We start from the raw sequence: 17,284 nt of genomic DNA on the forward strand, positions 1-17,284 counted from the left end.
ATTTACACATTTAATCATTGAAATACACAGGGGATCATTTTTTTGTTTAATTTTTGAACAGGGGATAATTAAAACAGGACAGTAATTATGTAGACCCATCTTAGCTGATCAATTAGAGACTGCTTCAGGATTGCAAAGCCATCACCTTTATGTTAACTTCAATAATATATCATTTGCATTGTATGATATATCATTGGAACAATGCCTGAGATTACTCGAGTAATCATTTGGAATAAATAGAGCTGGTCAGTTTGTCGTCCAAACACCGGGAAGAGAATTAGCATTTAGCATATTTGAATTTAGAAGTATAAGGGCAAGTTCTAGATGTTTTAGACAACCACTGTATTCAGCAGCATGTTAGCCACTCAAAACCAAAGGTAAAAGATCCCTTACAGTTATATTAATCCCTTAATTTAATCATAAATTCATATTTTTTTTAAAACCTCACAGAAAATTCCATTGAAATCAACCTCCAGGGTTTGCCAACACATTGACGGCATGAAGAAATGAGAGGACTGTGTAGTTTTTAAACTGTTCAATTATTGCTTTTGTTGTATGACTCTTATTTTTTTGTTTAAGATATGATTTAACGGAACAAGTTGACATCAAAATGAAATGAATTTATTTCTCGTATAATGTGCTTGCATGAAGCAACGTAGACATCATAAAACTAATAAACAATTAATAAATAATTATTAGGTTTATTGAATTAGAAATAATTTAAAACTGGTAATGGGATCAGTAAATCTTTGTGGGTCGTCTGCGTTTCACAGATCATCCGTGGGAACCTAGACGACCGTTACGATGAAAAAGACACTGTACACAAAATATTCCATATTTCCAAGCGCTGTTATAAATGGCTAGAAAAAGATTATTCAGCAAAATGCAGCCTGCAGGGTAGTCAAATATTTACATTGATATATTACAGCAAGAAACAAGGTTTCAGCAAATTACACATTCAGTGACACGAGTTCCATTCGATTAAAGCCCTCCCATTTCAGTTACAACAATCACACACAACATTTGTGCTTAAAATCATCATCATCCATCAAAGAATATTAGGCACATATCCTAAAATTATTCACAAATTATATACACAGTGTACACACGATGTATTGGCAGTGCTGACAGCATTACAGAGCTTCGATATTTGGCTTCCGTTTGAAATCCACGATGATGTTGCATAGGATCGATGACTTACAGGAATCATACACTGGAGTGAAATGGAAGCAATGTTGTAAAACTAAAAACCCTGTAGTGCCATTCCAACAGCATTAGACAACGTAAAGAAGGTGAAAACACTGAAATAGCCCCATAAATATAATGCTTTCCCATGCAAGGAAACTTACTATCCATCCAAATAATGTTCCTTTATAGAGAATCAAAGATAAACATTTTATGTACAAACCCTCCAGAAGCGTCCTTGCATTACGAAGCAGCAAATACAGTATATTACGAATCCAATGTCTATGTGGACTTTGTTACTCTTTCACATTGAATGCAAGATATGTACATGATAAAGGCCAAAATGGTCAATGAGGTAATACTCATACACCAAATAATGAACGATTTCTCCTGCAGCACACGGTGCTTTTGCCAAGATGTTTTTGAGAAGGTCTTTAAGCACCAAGCAAAGCCTTACAGCTTAACCGCTCAAGATGCACTTTGCCGGTGGTGATTATATGCATTTCACGTATATAAAGGCAACAATGCATCATTTGTCTCGTATGCAATGTTCGAAAGTTTTCAAGAAATTGTAAAACGTCCCTTTTAACTGCGCCTGTGTGGCTGAACGAAAAAAGTTCAGTTTCAAAACAGATGGAGGCTCCCTTTATCCACTTCCTCTTTTCCGAAACCTCACACTGTTGCACCTGTGATATGACATGATGACCATGAGGCTGTTTATTATAGGCCAACTCAAAGAGTAGCGCAGAGCCCTGTAGCTCGATTACAAATCGGCATTTTTCGCAAGTATAAAACAGTGCCGTTTTCTTTACAAAATGGAGTAAGGCACCAGATTCCATTCAGCACCAAAAACAGAGAGCGATCGAGTGTAAAAAATAGATAGATAGGCTTTGTGCTACAGTACAACACTGGATCATGCGGTCAGCAGGTGCTTTTAAAAAAGACATTATGCGGATGGGCGAACAAAAGCACGTCCCAGATGATAAATGAGTTTTTTTTTCCCCAATCGTCACAATAAATAAGTCTAAACTCAAAAGTGTAGCACCATGCTATTTCATCCATATCTTTATCACGTTAAACATGAAGCGATGGTCAGCATTCGATCAAGCTGGTTTTGTAAAGTCACGAGCAAATCCATCGATAGAGGGAAAGTCGATGAAGGCGGTGGTCTAAAGATGTAACTCCTCCGTTTCACCAGTAGAGGGTAGTAAAGAAAGTTTCTCCAACTGTTAAGGTGCGGTCACATTTACACATGTTCGGCGAATCCACTCTTTCAACAGGAATCTGGAATTTCGTGTGAGGGCGAAAGATTTAGCAACGTCATACGTCGCTACACTATTGACAATTCGCAGAATCTCGCTAACGTGACCGCACTTTTACTTTTGAGGTAAAAATTGGGACAAAGCACTTTCTTCAGATTTTGCCGATGTAAAATTTCTTAAAAAGTGGTTCTCAAGAGGCAGCTTGAAGTGCCGTTGAGTTTTGCCGTTTATATATTTCTTTATATATATATATATCTTTTTATATATGAAGCGTCTTTATTTGGGTTACCAGCACCCGTTGTGGTTTCATGTAGACTTGATTTCGCAGCGGGAGTAACGTAAGGGATCCGGCTGGATCAGAGCGTGGACTCCAGGGAAGAGTCCAGAATATCGTCATGATGACTGTTGCTGTTGGAGTCGCTGTCGTAACTCTGCGGGTTGGAGCAGCCGGCCGCCTCTTTCAGACGCAGGAGCATGTTCATCTGTTCACACGACACACACGAATAACAGTCAGGACAGGTGTCACGTGTTTGAGAAGAAATATGAGATATTATGTATGGTGTTGTATTTCAAGTAAAGAAATTACTAAATCTAAAATATAAGACTATTTTCCAAAAAAAAAAAAAAAAAAGATTATAAACTTTGTGCTTTACCAGTTTTTGTAGGTTACCCTGCCACATGTTAATGCATATCAATGTCAACATATATAAAAACTGACTGACATACTGACACCTTCTGGTGTGGATGTGTAATAACGCAGAAGTGACCAATGCCATTATAGTGACATCAGTGCTATTGTTAATTGAAACTTTTAAAAATCATTTTCATTAATTTAAATCAAGTGAAATAAAACAAAATGAATAAAACTTAAACAAAATAAAATATAAATATTAGATTTACAAAAATTACTATCTAAAACAAATACAAATAAATTAAAGCTAAATATAAATATTGAGGAAAAAACACTAATGAAAATGACAAGCACTTAAACCTTAAAATAAAATAAAATAAAAACTGAAAATATAAAATTAGAAACATTTTTATAATTAAAATATAAAGAAAAATTCTTAATAATTCATCATAATAAATACAAACATTAATAGCTAAAATAACACTGAGTGGCATTCTCTATTTGCTGACATATTTGTTGCCCATGATTAATTTATTCTTATCATTAATTCACATTAATTCATAAATGAATATGTTGTATTCGGCAGGACATGCTGATCATGATGAGGTGAGTCCCAGCCTTATGTAAACCACTGATTCATCTTATGAGAATTTACACAAATTATGATGTTTATAAATAATTTTCAATCATTGATTTTCTTGAGCAATCCTTCCAAGATTTTTTGTTTTGTTTTATAATGTCCCCAACTATTTTGATATGTAAACATAAAAGCATTAGAGAGCAGTAAGAGTTTATGGGTTCACTGCTGTTTGTGTTACTCACCAGTGGGTCGGCGTCACTGTCACTCTGAGTGCTCTGTTTGTTAAGGCCCTCTCTGGAGGCGGAGTATCCATCAAAGCCCACGTCCTCCGGGCGGAGCTGCAACAAAGCTGGCCAATCAGGATGCTGATGAGAAGCTGCCCAGGGAAAAGTTTCCAGAACCCACAGCGCAGGATCCTCCCATGCTGCCCTGCGACCATACAGCTAAACAAATGCAAACAAACAGAGATTGAATAAACGCTTTGTGTCCATGGACTTTCACAGTTACATTTAATAAAACATGTTAGTGTCAGAATAGGTGGATTTTCCAATGAAAGAGGGCAGATGTTACCTGTAAACCTTCTCTCACAGCCTCCAGCATGTAGGGGATGATGGAGTAGTTCCACAGGTCAGTGAACCAAACACGAGATCCGTCCACATCCATCGGACATGACAGGAACAAACGTGGACCTGGACGAAGACACGTGACACTCGAATTCAACACTTGTGGAGCAAATTAGTAACACTGGGAACGTCTGTTAATATTGGTTTATCTCCGTACCAATGGTCACATCAGAGGAGCTGTGAGCCTCCAGGAAGCGGTTGAGGTGGTGCCAGACTTGAGGGATCCAGTCGATGATCTTCACCAGCTCCAGGGTCCGTGTTCGGCTGCCGATCTCCGTCTCGATCAGCTTCCTCCTCAGGAACCGGCCCAGGAAACCTTTCACCGGCTCCATGTGATTAGCACACAGCACCCATCTGGAACGGAAAACACACGTTGCTCACGTTAACATCATCACTGCCTTAGAAGATGTTAATTAAAAAGTTACAATCAATAAAAAATAATAATAATAATATCTATCTATCTATCTATCTATCTATCTATCTATCTATCTATCTATTCTACTGTTCATTTAGATGTTAATGAAAAGGACATAGAATCTCATCACTGTTTTCAACAATAGCGCAATGGCGCCACCTAGAGGTCACTCCATTGCAGTTTTTTCCCAATAAGACCAAGCTATAATTTTTAGTGCTAATTGAAGAACAAAATAGAGAGCAGTTTTGTACCTGAAGTTATGATGAAGCTGCAGGTTTGGAGCAGAAGATGTCGCCTGACTCATCGTGCCGATTATATACGGGCTGCAAATACAGAGAGACAAAATAAAACTTTTAATTGTACACTCACTTGTTGTTGTGTTCGTGTGAATGTTTGTTTGTTACACTGACTGTAGTGTGATTTTGTATATGGTATACACTGAATATATAGTGTGTACATAAACACATGATATTTTGATTAATACAAATTATATAAATGCACACTTTTGTTCAAAGGTTTGGGGATGGTACGAATTTATTTATGATTTTGAAAGACTATTATTTATCAAGGCTACATTTATTAGCTAAAAATATAGTAAGAACAGACATATTGTGAAATATTATTACTATTTAAAATAACTGTTTTCTATTTGAATACATTTAAATTGTAATTTATTCCTGTAATGCAAAGCTGAATTTTCAGCATCATTACTCCAGTCTTCAGTGTCACATGATCCTTCAGAAATCATTTTCAAATGCTGATTTGTTGCTCAAGAAACATTACCGATTATTATCAATTATTAACAGTTGTGCTGCTTAATATTTTTGTGGAAATTGTGATAAAAGATTCTTTGATGAACAGGAATATCAAAAGAACAGCATATCCACTTTTGATCACTTTAAGGTGTCCCTGCTGAACAAAAGTTTTAATTTATTTCAGACTCCAAACTATAGACGTGTATTTCTAAAAGAAAGGCAGACTGACCAGCGCTGGTATTTGCAGTTCAGCAGGCCGTTGAACATCTCTCCCAGTGAGCTGACGTGATGAAGGTTGTCCAGAATGAGCACAAGAGGGGCTTCAGTCTCCGGTCCGTCAGCGCTGCACTGATCCACTATGTTTGCCAAGTACTGACGCAACTCCTAGTAAATACATATAAACATCTTTACTTTTTAATGTCCAAGGATTTCTAGACTTCGGCTCATATCTTGTAAGCAAATCATTTTTCTTTTTCGTTTTGGAGATAAAAAGCTTTGTTTCTAAAGGGAAAAAGTGGATTTGCCTGGCTCTTTTAGAAACTAGAGAGAGCTGATTTAAACAACATGGCTCACACACTAGCATTTTTGATAAAAAAAGAAAAAGGAAAAAACGACAACTCTCACTTTGCTGGATTTATGGTCGACATTGAAGGTGACGATGTTGCTCTCATTGGGCAGTTTTCCCTCTCGCAGTGCCAGATGCTCCGCCAGTCTGTGGGCCAGGTAGGATTTCCCAGTGCCACTGGGGCCTGAAAGGATGATCCTGCGATGTTCCTGGAGCAAAGACACGTAGCGCTGGAGCATGGGTTTGGGAATCAACGTCTCGAAGACCAGAGAATCCTGGGACTGAGAGTTCACGCCTGAATTGAGAGAAACACGCACAGGCGCAATGTTAACAACAACAGAAATATGGAACAACTATAACAAATAAAACATTTTCTGATTGTGTGAACCTTTCAGCGAGATGTTGATCGTGTCATTCTCTCCCACGAGGTATCCACACGGCAGGAGTTCAGGTGTGTCTGTCCCGCTGGACCGGATCACGTCTCCAATACGATAGCCCTCAACACTGTCTGAACCCAGACCCAGATGACTGACCGGATCAACGTGCCTGATGTACTCCTGCAGATAATCAAACCCAACACTGTTGATTTCACATCTTTCTCAAATTAAACCACGTAAAAACCATTAAACCACGACTTCGCAACAGAATAAGTACCCATACTCAAAAAGAATAATTCATAAAACAGTTTTAAAAAATCATTAAAATAGTTTAATGAATCAGTGTTAACAGTAACGAACTTCAAAGAGAGCTCAAGTAGTCGGTCTACACACTTTTTAGCATACACTTCTTCACGTCATCTCTGAGCCTTCTAGGTAACTGGTATATTAGCGACACCTACTGTTCATACATGTATTTCAATATACCACAATCAGTCTAATGTTTCTGAATGTAAAGCACTCATCATCAACAAATTATTACAGTGATGTATGTGCATTACTTTACCTTAAACAAGCGCCGTACAACTCCATCAAGAACATCCCACTTGGTTTTTCCACTGACGCCAATGCAGCCGATCAGGAAATCTCGATTCCTGCTGTCCTGTGGGAGACAGAAGACACATCATTAAAACAAAACATTTAAGCATTTTTTTAAATCTTCCAGCAAAAAAAAAAAAAAAAAAAGCGGTAGAACTGACCTCTTTCCACATGACGTCCTCTTGAAGACTGACAACTATTTTCACATGTCTGCTCTCTTTCCGAGAGCTTCCGTCTCCACCAGAGTCATCCAGCAACATGTCTAAAAGAAGACGGACTAGATCTGTAATGCGCTTTTATGATTTTCCCTCACATACAGCAACAAAAAGAACCTTTAGGGAGCAACACAACAAGTATTTTCTCAAAAAAACAAAACAAAAAAACATTATCGTACCGAAGCTGGTGGACTCTGTGAGATTGAGGCTGTGTTGAGACAGGCCAGGCGTGGGGGTCGGAGTTGGGTTGTAGACGGACACTTGAGAGGACGCCCTGCTTCCACTGGCTTGGCTTTCCAACTTAAGACGATCATTTTCCGTCTTCAGCTTCTCGATCTCCACCTATCAGACCACCCACACGGGGATAAAACATGTAACATTCCTTTTTCTACTTAACAATCCAATGAATCTGATCGGTGGGACAGCAAGTCTCACACACCTGCATGCGGTTCATAGCCTCGCGCAGCTGGTCCAGCTGGTGGGCGGAGCTTAGGGCTTCCAGTCGAATATCCGTCAACTTCATCTCCTTCTCTCGCAGCTCATTACGCAACTGCATCACAGTCTCCGCCTCCCCATCCAGACAGTCCGACAGTCTAAATCACAGCATGCATGTCCTGATTAATACGTGATTTCACCTTTGGTTTTAGTTAACAGTGATCAGGTCAAGACACGAGCACACTCACATTGAGCTGGAGTGCGTGTTGCGGAGCAGCAGTGCTGAGGTGCCGGTGCCGTTGTGAGGGAGTTTGGGAGAGGAAGGGAGAGAGGAATCCGTCATCTCCTCAATGTCTGAGTGGGACGAGGCCGACTTGGGGGATTTCTTCTTACTGAAGGCCTGTTTGAAGGAGCTCCGCAGCTGCAACGACAGCAAACAGAACAAAGAGGAGATCAGGAGGCTGAGAGTTACTGGAAAACGACTGGGCAGCACTTAAAGTATGAGCAGGAGAAGCAGTACTGTGGGAACAGGGGAGGAAAACAGAGAGAGAGAGAGAGAAAGAAAGAAAGAAAGAAAGAAAGAAAGAAAGAAAGAAAGAAAGAAAGAAAGAAAGAAAGAAAGAAAGAAAGAAAGAAAGAAAGAAAGAAAGAAAGAAGGGAGAAACAGCCTAAAATAAAAAAAGGTAAGGTTGGGCATCATCCATATCAAAGTTTGAAGATAAAGCAGCCTTTTTATCTGGGATGTTTTATGTATAGATTTGAATGTGCTGTTATTTTGACAGTTTTAAACAATTACATCTATTTCGGTATAGTTGCAAAACCAAGAAGTTCATTATCAGTAAGTAAACAAAATAATAATATCATAATCGAGATGTTTAAAGTCAAAAATTCAAAACAAAGAAGTTTATAATCAAGACGTTAAATAAATAAATAAGTTCATAATCAAGAAGGGTAAAATAAGAATACAAATTCTAAAAAGTTCATAATCAAGAAAAAAAAATCAAAACAAATAAGTTTACATTCAAAAGGAAGTTCATAATAAAGAAATGTGAATAATAGAATAAAGAAGTTTATAATTAAAAAGTTTAAATCAAGAAATGTAAAATCAAGTTTAAAATAAAAATGAAAAACAAATATTCAAAATCAAGAAATTGATAATCAACAAGTTCAACATTTAGGAATTTAAGCATTCAGAATCTAAAACTAAAAGTCAAGAAGTTCATGATAAAATCAAGAATTCAAATATCAAGAACCCATGACTTGAAGGTCAGGAAAAAAGGGGGAAAAAATGTCAGACTTTGCAGTTGTACTAAAATAAATATTAGCTTAATTGTATAAATAAATTAGTGCTGTCAAATCGATTAATCACGATTAATCGCATCTAAAATAACGCTTGTGTTTATAAAATATATGTATGTATGTTTGTGTGTGTGTGTGTGTGTGTGTGCGCGCATGTCTGTCTATACACATACAGTACATACTGTATACACATACATATATTATACAAACAAACTTTTATGTAAGAAGCGATTAATCACAATGAAACGATTTGACAGCACTAAAATAAATATAATGACTCAAAAAGGACATTATTTTGAATATAAGGGGAAATTGAGTGAGAAGAGAAAGACAGTGTGAAGGAGACAAACACAGCGAGCTGAGAAGCAGTGCATCTAACGGCTAGCAGGGTTAGGAGTGAAGCTGGGTTAACTAACACACTCTCTTACCTCATACACCTGCCATATGAAGCGACAGCACAGCGAAAAAACAGAGAGAGACACAGAAAAGCACATTCAGCCGTGTGTGTTTGTGTCCCGTCACATGACACTATCAAATCACTGTCAGATCACCGTCTACAATCTCTACCACTAAATCTGCGGGAAGAACAACTGAGCTGAGAGTCTTGCTGAACTACATCACCATGTTTCACCTGAAAACCCATCAAGACCAACACAAACCCCTCAGTGATGCGTCCACGAGGACCAATGCACAAGCAATAACACAAATCCAGTGCAGGAAGAGTTGATAGGGACCTAGTTAAGCTGGTTACCGTTCTCCAAAACACCAGGACAGTGATGCATCTACAAAGCTGAATATTTAATTTAAACAACTAAAATCAATCTAAGAATAACAACACAAACTGGGACACTAAACATTTAAAACTCAAACTGTTGGAGTATCGTTCAAAAGTTTGGGATCGGTAAGATTTTTTCCATGTAAAAAAAAAAGAAAGACAAAAAAGTCTAATTTATGCTCACAAGGATGTATTTATTTTATAAAAAATACAGTAAAAATCGTAATATTGTGAAATATTATTACAATTCAAAATAACAGTTTTCGTTAAATGTTAAAATGTAATTCATTCCTGTGATGCAAAGCTGAATTTTCAGCATAATTACTCATCATCAGTCACATGATCCTTCAGAAATCAACGTAATATGCTGATTTACTGCTCAAGACACATTTAATATTATTATCAATGCTGAAAACAGTTGTGTTGCTTAATATTTTTTGCAGAAACCAGATAAAAAATTTTGGAAGGAATTTTTTGGAAGGCATTTATTTTAAATATATATTTTTTTTTTATTGCAAATGTCTTTCCTGTCACTTTTGATCAATTTAAAATCCTTGCGGAATAAAATTATTTATTTATTTCAAAAACCAACCAAACAATAACAACAAAAAAATCTCACTGACCCCAAACTTTTGAACAGTAGTGTATATAAATCTACTAGACTGCTAGCCTATAAATATCACACTTGTCCAAACATAACAGGGTAACTGTTGTCATTATTATTTAACATACGTATTCATATTCATATTCATCATCTGACACGTCACCTCCAGCACAGGACACCAGCTACAGCCAGCATGACACAGCAAAACAGGAAGTACAATATATTAAACTCTATGTGCATGGTAAACTAACCTCCACTACAAAAAGGCAGGTCCTTAAATTTCGCATTTAATACAGTTTTCAGGAAAAGCGTCAGCATTTAGTTGCATATCACGGTAGCTGTTTCTTAGTAGTATTTTTAATAGTGTTTTAAGTTTAAGCAACTTCAGACAAAAACATAAAAGACAAACGTTAGACACAAACAAAAGATAGAATGAAGATGCACACAGATTTGCAACGGTTAAACTGTTGTTAGGACAATAAAGGGATAGTTCACCCAAAAATGATAAATCTGTCATCATTTAATTGTTCCAAAAAAGATTTTTTGAAGAATATGGGTAACCAAACAGCTGATGAACCCCATTGACTTCCATAGTATGAACAAAAAAAAAAATACTAAGGAAGTCAATGTGGCACATCACCTGTCTGGTTACCCATATTCTTCAAAATATCTAGTGTTCAACAGAAGAAAGAAACTCAAACAGGTTTGGAACAACTTGAGGGGGAGAAACCGATGACAAAATTTTATTTTTGAGTGAACTATCCCTTTAAATGTTGCTGAGAGGAGTGTGGACTCACCCAGTTCTTCTTCTTCTTCTTGCTGTTGGAGTCGGGGTTGTCCATGTTGGAGCCCAGGCTGGAGTGGCTGGTGGCACTGGTGATACTGGAGACGCTGTCAGACGAGTGCTGTCTGCGCATGCGCAGGTCCGGCTGCGCTCCGGGGGATGAACCATTTTTACCTGACAAATGGACTTTGAGATTTTAGTCGACATCAAGCGTGCCATCAATGTAAAAAACTGCAAAACTGACCAATACATCATCAACCAATCAGAACACAACGATGTCTGAAAAGCATCTACACATGAATGACAGATTTTTCATTTTTGGGTGAACTATCCCTTTAAAGTAGAAGAGTAAATTTAACACATTAAAGGGAACGATAGATGCTCATTTAGCACATTTAAAACTTCATATATTTTGTGTAAACGTATAGTTGTGGAGGGTTTGTTGAATCTGATTGTAATACATTTCTTCATGTGTGGATTTATTGATTACTTTCTCTGCCTCACCTGTGCGTTCACTCTTGCAGGAGAGTTCTGGAGTGTTGATGACACCGTTGATGGCTGCTTGAGCTACTGCGTTTTGCTTCTTTAGCAGCTCGATGGTTTTCCTCAACTCGTTCAGCTCAGAGTCCTGACACACACGCATATATTTATTGACAATGCATCCACAAAATAATTTTCTCTCTATGTCTAATAATGAACAAGTGTGATAAATCCAAATGAAAGCGTGCTGATGTTTACTTTCTGTTCTGCGGTCATGGTGAGGCTCTTCAGGCGGATGGTCATGTTGCCTAAACTCTGCTCAAACGCTGCCACCAGGTGGGCCTAATAAAGAACAACAGGGGAGAAGAGGTCAACTAAAGAAAGGGGGTTCACTGAAGTTCAAAATGACGTCTTTGTTGCACGCATGCATCACAGCTACACAATAATACACCATTCATATAATACATGGACATTGTGCAATCTGCCTTCAAGGGAGTAAAATAAAATGTCTAAGCAAAGCTTTCTCCTTTGCAAAAGAAGCATTTTGCTCAAAGCTGCATGAGCCACCTGTTTATTGAAATGTAACTGAAGCAGCAAAGCTCAAACTTACTAAATAACCATCTTTACCTTTAAACAAACACTTAGATGTGCAATCGAAACTCTGGCCCGTATCCCAGACTAACAAGCAACAACAAAAACCTTCTTTACCCTCTCATTACAATTTACCTTTCCCTCTAAATCTAATTTTCCATTTAGGAATAAAAAAAATACAAATGATCTGTTTAACATTTCAACTGTTTCTCCTATTCCACAATGAGATTAAATGGAGATAAAAATTGAGACTTGTTCTAAAGTCTCTTGATGCTCAGACTTTTCCCTTGGAAAACAACCTCAATATTCACACATGCACCCTCTAGAGTTTTAAAACAGATCTCAACAGTGTCTCAAATTGTGACTTGAAGTCTCAAAAAGTCCAACTCTAAACTAATTTCACAGCTCCTTTTATATACTAACAATTGTCTCATTGGTTTCAGTGTCATTTCTCATGAGATATTTGAAAGAAAACATAAGAGAATATTAAAACTTTTAAAGCCAATACTCATAAACTACGAAAGAGCAACCACTAAGCGTAAATGTATCTTCTGGGTCATCGCCTCACCTTACATCCAACAGGGTCTGGGGAGCTGTCAGTTGTCTCCGTAAAGCCTCCCTGTCTATATGTTTCTGTCTGAGAGGGAGCGTGTTTCTCTGTGCACCCATGAGAAGGGTAGCGGTTCAAAGGGAGCCATATCAGAGAGCTGTTCCCGTCAGAACAAACATCACAAGAGCTCCTCTGCTGTTCCATAGATAGCTCAGCTTCAGATAACTCAACTACAGCGTTATATTATGAAGAAGCAAAGCTCCTCCTAGCATTGATAACTGAGACAGACAAAGCAGAGAGGCCGCCCGGGGCCTTGACATGTTTTACTGAAGTCTCAAGGGCCCATTTGTGTTTTTTTTTCCAATCTTTTTTCTTTCTATTGGGATATTCTCACTGTTCCATAGCTGAACACCTCAAAAAGAGTTGTGTCTGCATACCGAATATGATCATCAAACCAAAGCAAAGTGCTGCATACGTCAAAACTAATCCTTCACTTCATTCCATGCCAGTCAAGTCAACAAGTTCATATTTATGTTACGTCAGAAACTGTACACACACGTGTTTACAATGGAAAACATGGCAATGCACCAAAAATAGAAAAACTAGAACACAACTCCTCTTTTGTTAGTACCTCTAAAACATCTTGTCTGGTTAGTACTTAAAAGACACGATACTTTTGCCTTAGGCATAATACACATGTCTTTATGATTTACACATGCATTTATCTTCAGAAGGACATATGAAAAACACTAAACACGGTCTGTACCGTATCATTTGTCCTTAGTCATAAAATATAAAATCAAACACAGTCTGTTTTTTCTGGTGGAAATGGCACATACCTGTTCTGACAAGTCTGTTCTGCATAGTCTTGCTTTTAATTTAGGTTATTATATTTTAAAAATATACACTGGCTGCCAATAGTATTTATTTTTCATAATTGTGGCTATCAGTGTTGGGGAAAGTTACTTTTAAAAGTAATGTGTTACAATATTATGTTACTCCCTATAAAAGTAATTCCGCTACTTAGTTACTTTAATGTACAGTAATAATGCGTTACGTTTGTGTTATTTTTTCTCACCTGGGCTTGCTTGTTTGTTTTTTAATAACACAAAAAGTTGATGTAATTGTCTTTCCACACCAAAAGTGAAATGGATAAGCCTATGGGTTGACGAAGGTCAGCAGCAAAGACGTTGGCCAATAAAGTGAGATTAAATAGAAGTATATGTGTAATTTAACATATTTAATTACTGCAGATTTGCATTTCACTGTTTTTATTCACTTTTAGGAATACTGAATCTGTTTTTGTACAAGAGAGTCTAAAATATTTAGTCTAAAACTACAATACCCATCATGTTTACACAGCGCACACAACACCTCTGCACTTACTCGTGTTTTCTCTCATAATGGCGACAGAAGAGTCAATAAATGGGGAAAAAAGTAACTTAAAAAAGTAATCTGATTACGTAACTAACGTTACCCCGACACTGTTGACTATATCTCACAAAGCGACTTCTCACAATTGTGACTTTTTTTCTGATAACTGCGACTTTTAGATCTCAGAACTGTGACTATTTTGATTTTCTTCTCATGATTGAGATTTTTTTTTTTTCTCAGAAACGAGACAATTTATATCTCACAGTTGTGACCTTTTAATTGACCTGGTAATGGCAATTCTTTTTCTCATTATTTTAACTTTTACCTCAAAACTGTAATTATTTCTCATTTTATATCTCACAGTATGACTTTACATCTCGCAGTTGTGACATCTTCTGATAATTGCGACTTTATACCTCAAAACGACAAATTTTGTACCTCAAAAGTATGACAATTTCTTAAAATTGCAATTTTATATCTCATAGTATGTCTTTAGACCTCAAAATTGTGACTGTCTCTCACAATTTCTACTTCATTGCTTCAACAGCGTCACACAATTATAACTGTACAACTGTGACTTTATTTTTTCGCAATTGCAAATCTCATAATTATAAGTAGAGTAATCACTAAAGACTTAAAAAACAGGTTTAATTTCTTAACAGGTTTAAATACATGGGTAAGTACAGGCTAAGTGCAGGAAAAAGTATTACAAAAATACAATAGGCTGTGTTGCTGAAGATATAGCCCTATTGAATAAAGATAAAGACAACTGGAAACTCCAATGAGGTCATGATCGACGCTGGCATTAATCAACCACACAACCCACACAGGCGTCACTGGGATTACGATAACACCATTCATATGACGCCTCAGGTTGACAACTGACACTCGATACGGAATTGGGAATTAATTATGCCCCATAGATATAATAAAAGAATAAAGAACTATGTATCTGTGTCCACCTACATTGGCACTGAGTTGTGTCGTCAGGGCGGACACCTTTTCCTGGGAGGAGTCCAGTTCTCGACGCAGCTTGCGGATCTGGAGAGAAAAAAAATGCAGAACAGAAACAAGTTGAAAAGGGGAAGAAAAAAAGCCGCAGATGAAAAGAAGAGGAAAAGGAGGCACACACAAGGGATCCAGGTGTGTCGTGGAAAGAGAACTTTGTGATTTGGTATCAAAGGGGGGAAACAGTTTGCAGGTGTATGTACAGAATAGAGGAGTGTAGCACAGGTGGACGTTAAGATCACAGAGATGTGCGGTGAAACGAGATCCGACCGTGAATCCACCCACAGTTTGTGTTCACAACAGGTCAATGGTGGTGAATAAACACGCTACTGACGGCAATGTGCTTCACGGGCATGTGGGGGGCCGTGTGTGTTGTTTTTGCGAAAGGAAAAACATGTCCTCACCTCTGAATGTGATTTCTCCTCCGTCTGTTGAAATAAAAAGACATAGTAATTAGCATGTTTAAACAGCATATTTGCACAGCTTTTCTTGAATAGCAGTCGAAAAATGAGCTGCTTTCTCTCCCGAGGGTATAAAACGAACACCACAGACAGCAACACACACCTGAAAATGAACAGTATGATATCCTAAAGCTCTAGAGAGGGAATTTTCCTTTTCCTGTGATTTATGAGCTCATACTGGTACACTCGCAGACGGACAGGAAGTTGGACACATTTGAATATCACTGAGAGTGATTCACTGTTTGGAAGTTGGTTACTAGATAACACCAGCAATCACCCACAGCTGAACTGAAAAGTTTCTGTAAAACCTGATGATCATGTGATCCAGCATGATATGAAAATGAGCATTTTGAGCTTCAATGGAAGCAAGAACAACTGACCTTTGGTACAAAAGAGTCAAACTTTTTCAGAAATGAGCTTCTTTGATTAGTGATCTAGAAATAACGTGCATTATGAAATATTTCTCATTCATATTATTTCATAACATTTCTTCATTTTTTCAAAATCATTCAAACATTTTGAAAACATGCTTGGTGACACATGAAAGCTCAAGACAACAATAGCAAACTAGTGCTCTTTGTGTGGCGTCTGGCATGTAATGGCATCCACCAGGTGTGTTACGACATCACACTATAATGATTTTCAATGCTGTCGACACTAGTCCGGCAGCTAGACTGACAAGTGACATTAAAACAGCAGCGTTATCTGTCCGTCACAGCATTATATGACATGTGGGACACACCCGCCGGCGTCTAGCTGGTTTCGATTTAATCAAATCTCGATTTTTGTAAATGTGTTTGATTATACAGACTCAACAATGTGACTTTATCAATGCAACTCTGATCAGAAGAGCTTCTGTTTGACTTCTCTGATCTTTTGTTGACTCTGAGACTGAAGATTGTCCTGTCATTATATCTGGCTTTTGATGAGCGTTCAGTACTCTGCAGTGCAGAATGAATCAGTGCTTTCAAAAGCAGCACAGAGTTTTTTGTTTTTTTGTATGTCTGTTTCTAAGGAACATTGTGTTTCTGCATGACAGCTGTCACCCACATACACAAACACTTTACAGCCTCCACCTACAGTACAGACAAAACACAACCAGAAGGAGGATCTGCTTGAATCTGTTCCTGGATCAGCATTAATACAGACTGTGGAATCAATTAACTCCAGCAGGTTTAAGTCCAGCAAGATACAAATACACATTTCAAGTCAACATTACACACCATAAGTTTCCTGGTACTTAATTAAGAATGAATGTTAATAATATGCAGCATAAATATAGAAAATATAGAAAAATAAATATATGTAAATAGAGAATGAGAGTAATCTAAAAGTTAAGGCTCCTACCGTGTATCCCCAATCACTCACAGCTCTCCCCATAGAGAGAGTCGCCATCATCATGTCTTTCCAGTCTTTATACTTTAGTAAATCTGATCCTTTCTAGATAAATCTCTACTACACAAGTACGTAACTAACTAACTAACTCCTCTGCTCCTGAAGTCAAGCTCATCTGAACTGAAGACTCACTACACGTGTGCCAGAGAGAGAAGTGTTGCTAAAACACTGCAGGTGAAAGGTGCCGCCCATATGGAGGTGTGGCACTCGACCTGAGATACTATACAATCACTGAGTGAAATGTCTATCTATCGTACTTGAACATTCGCATAACAGTTTTTGACAATTTGGTCTCTGTACGAACCAAAGAAAGAAAAACTTTT

General features: G+C 37.6%; 1 protein-coding gene across 1 annotated transcript in view; it reads right to left on the bottom strand.

The window, feature by feature from the left end:
- Positions 1-599: 599 nt before the first annotated feature.
- The window catches only part of nav2a (neuron navigator 2a), a gene marked incomplete at its 5' end in the record, with an annotated part of 219,686 nt that continues 203,001 nt past the window's right edge, over positions 600-17,284 (bottom strand). Inside the window, 18 exons of the mRNA XM_084405293.1 lie at positions 600-2,929; positions 3,901-4,101; positions 4,229-4,347; positions 4,439-4,635; positions 4,948-5,019; positions 5,681-5,835; positions 6,076-6,311; positions 6,405-6,573; positions 6,959-7,054; positions 7,152-7,252; positions 7,385-7,547; positions 7,645-7,798; positions 7,889-8,061; positions 11,116-11,276; positions 11,607-11,730; positions 11,841-11,924; positions 15,064-15,138; positions 15,510-15,533. Coding sequence (XP_084261419.1) covers positions 2,804-2,929; positions 3,901-4,101; positions 4,229-4,347; positions 4,439-4,635; positions 4,948-5,019; positions 5,681-5,835; positions 6,076-6,311; positions 6,405-6,573; positions 6,959-7,054; positions 7,152-7,252; positions 7,385-7,547; positions 7,645-7,798; positions 7,889-8,061; positions 11,116-11,276; positions 11,607-11,730; positions 11,841-11,924; positions 15,064-15,138; positions 15,510-15,533 — 2,430 coding nt within the window. The 3' untranslated portion in view covers positions 600-2,803. The remainder of the gene's footprint in view (positions 2,930-3,900; positions 4,102-4,228; positions 4,348-4,438; positions 4,636-4,947; positions 5,020-5,680; positions 5,836-6,075; positions 6,312-6,404; positions 6,574-6,958; positions 7,055-7,151; positions 7,253-7,384; positions 7,548-7,644; positions 7,799-7,888; positions 8,062-11,115; positions 11,277-11,606; positions 11,731-11,840; positions 11,925-15,063; positions 15,139-15,509; positions 15,534-17,284) is intronic.

Source organism: Rutilus rutilus, assembly GCF_951802725.1.
Source record: "Rutilus rutilus genome assembly, chromosome: 3".
In the NCBI taxonomy this organism is placed as follows: Eukaryota; Metazoa; Chordata; class Actinopteri; order Cypriniformes; family Leuciscidae; genus Rutilus; species Rutilus rutilus.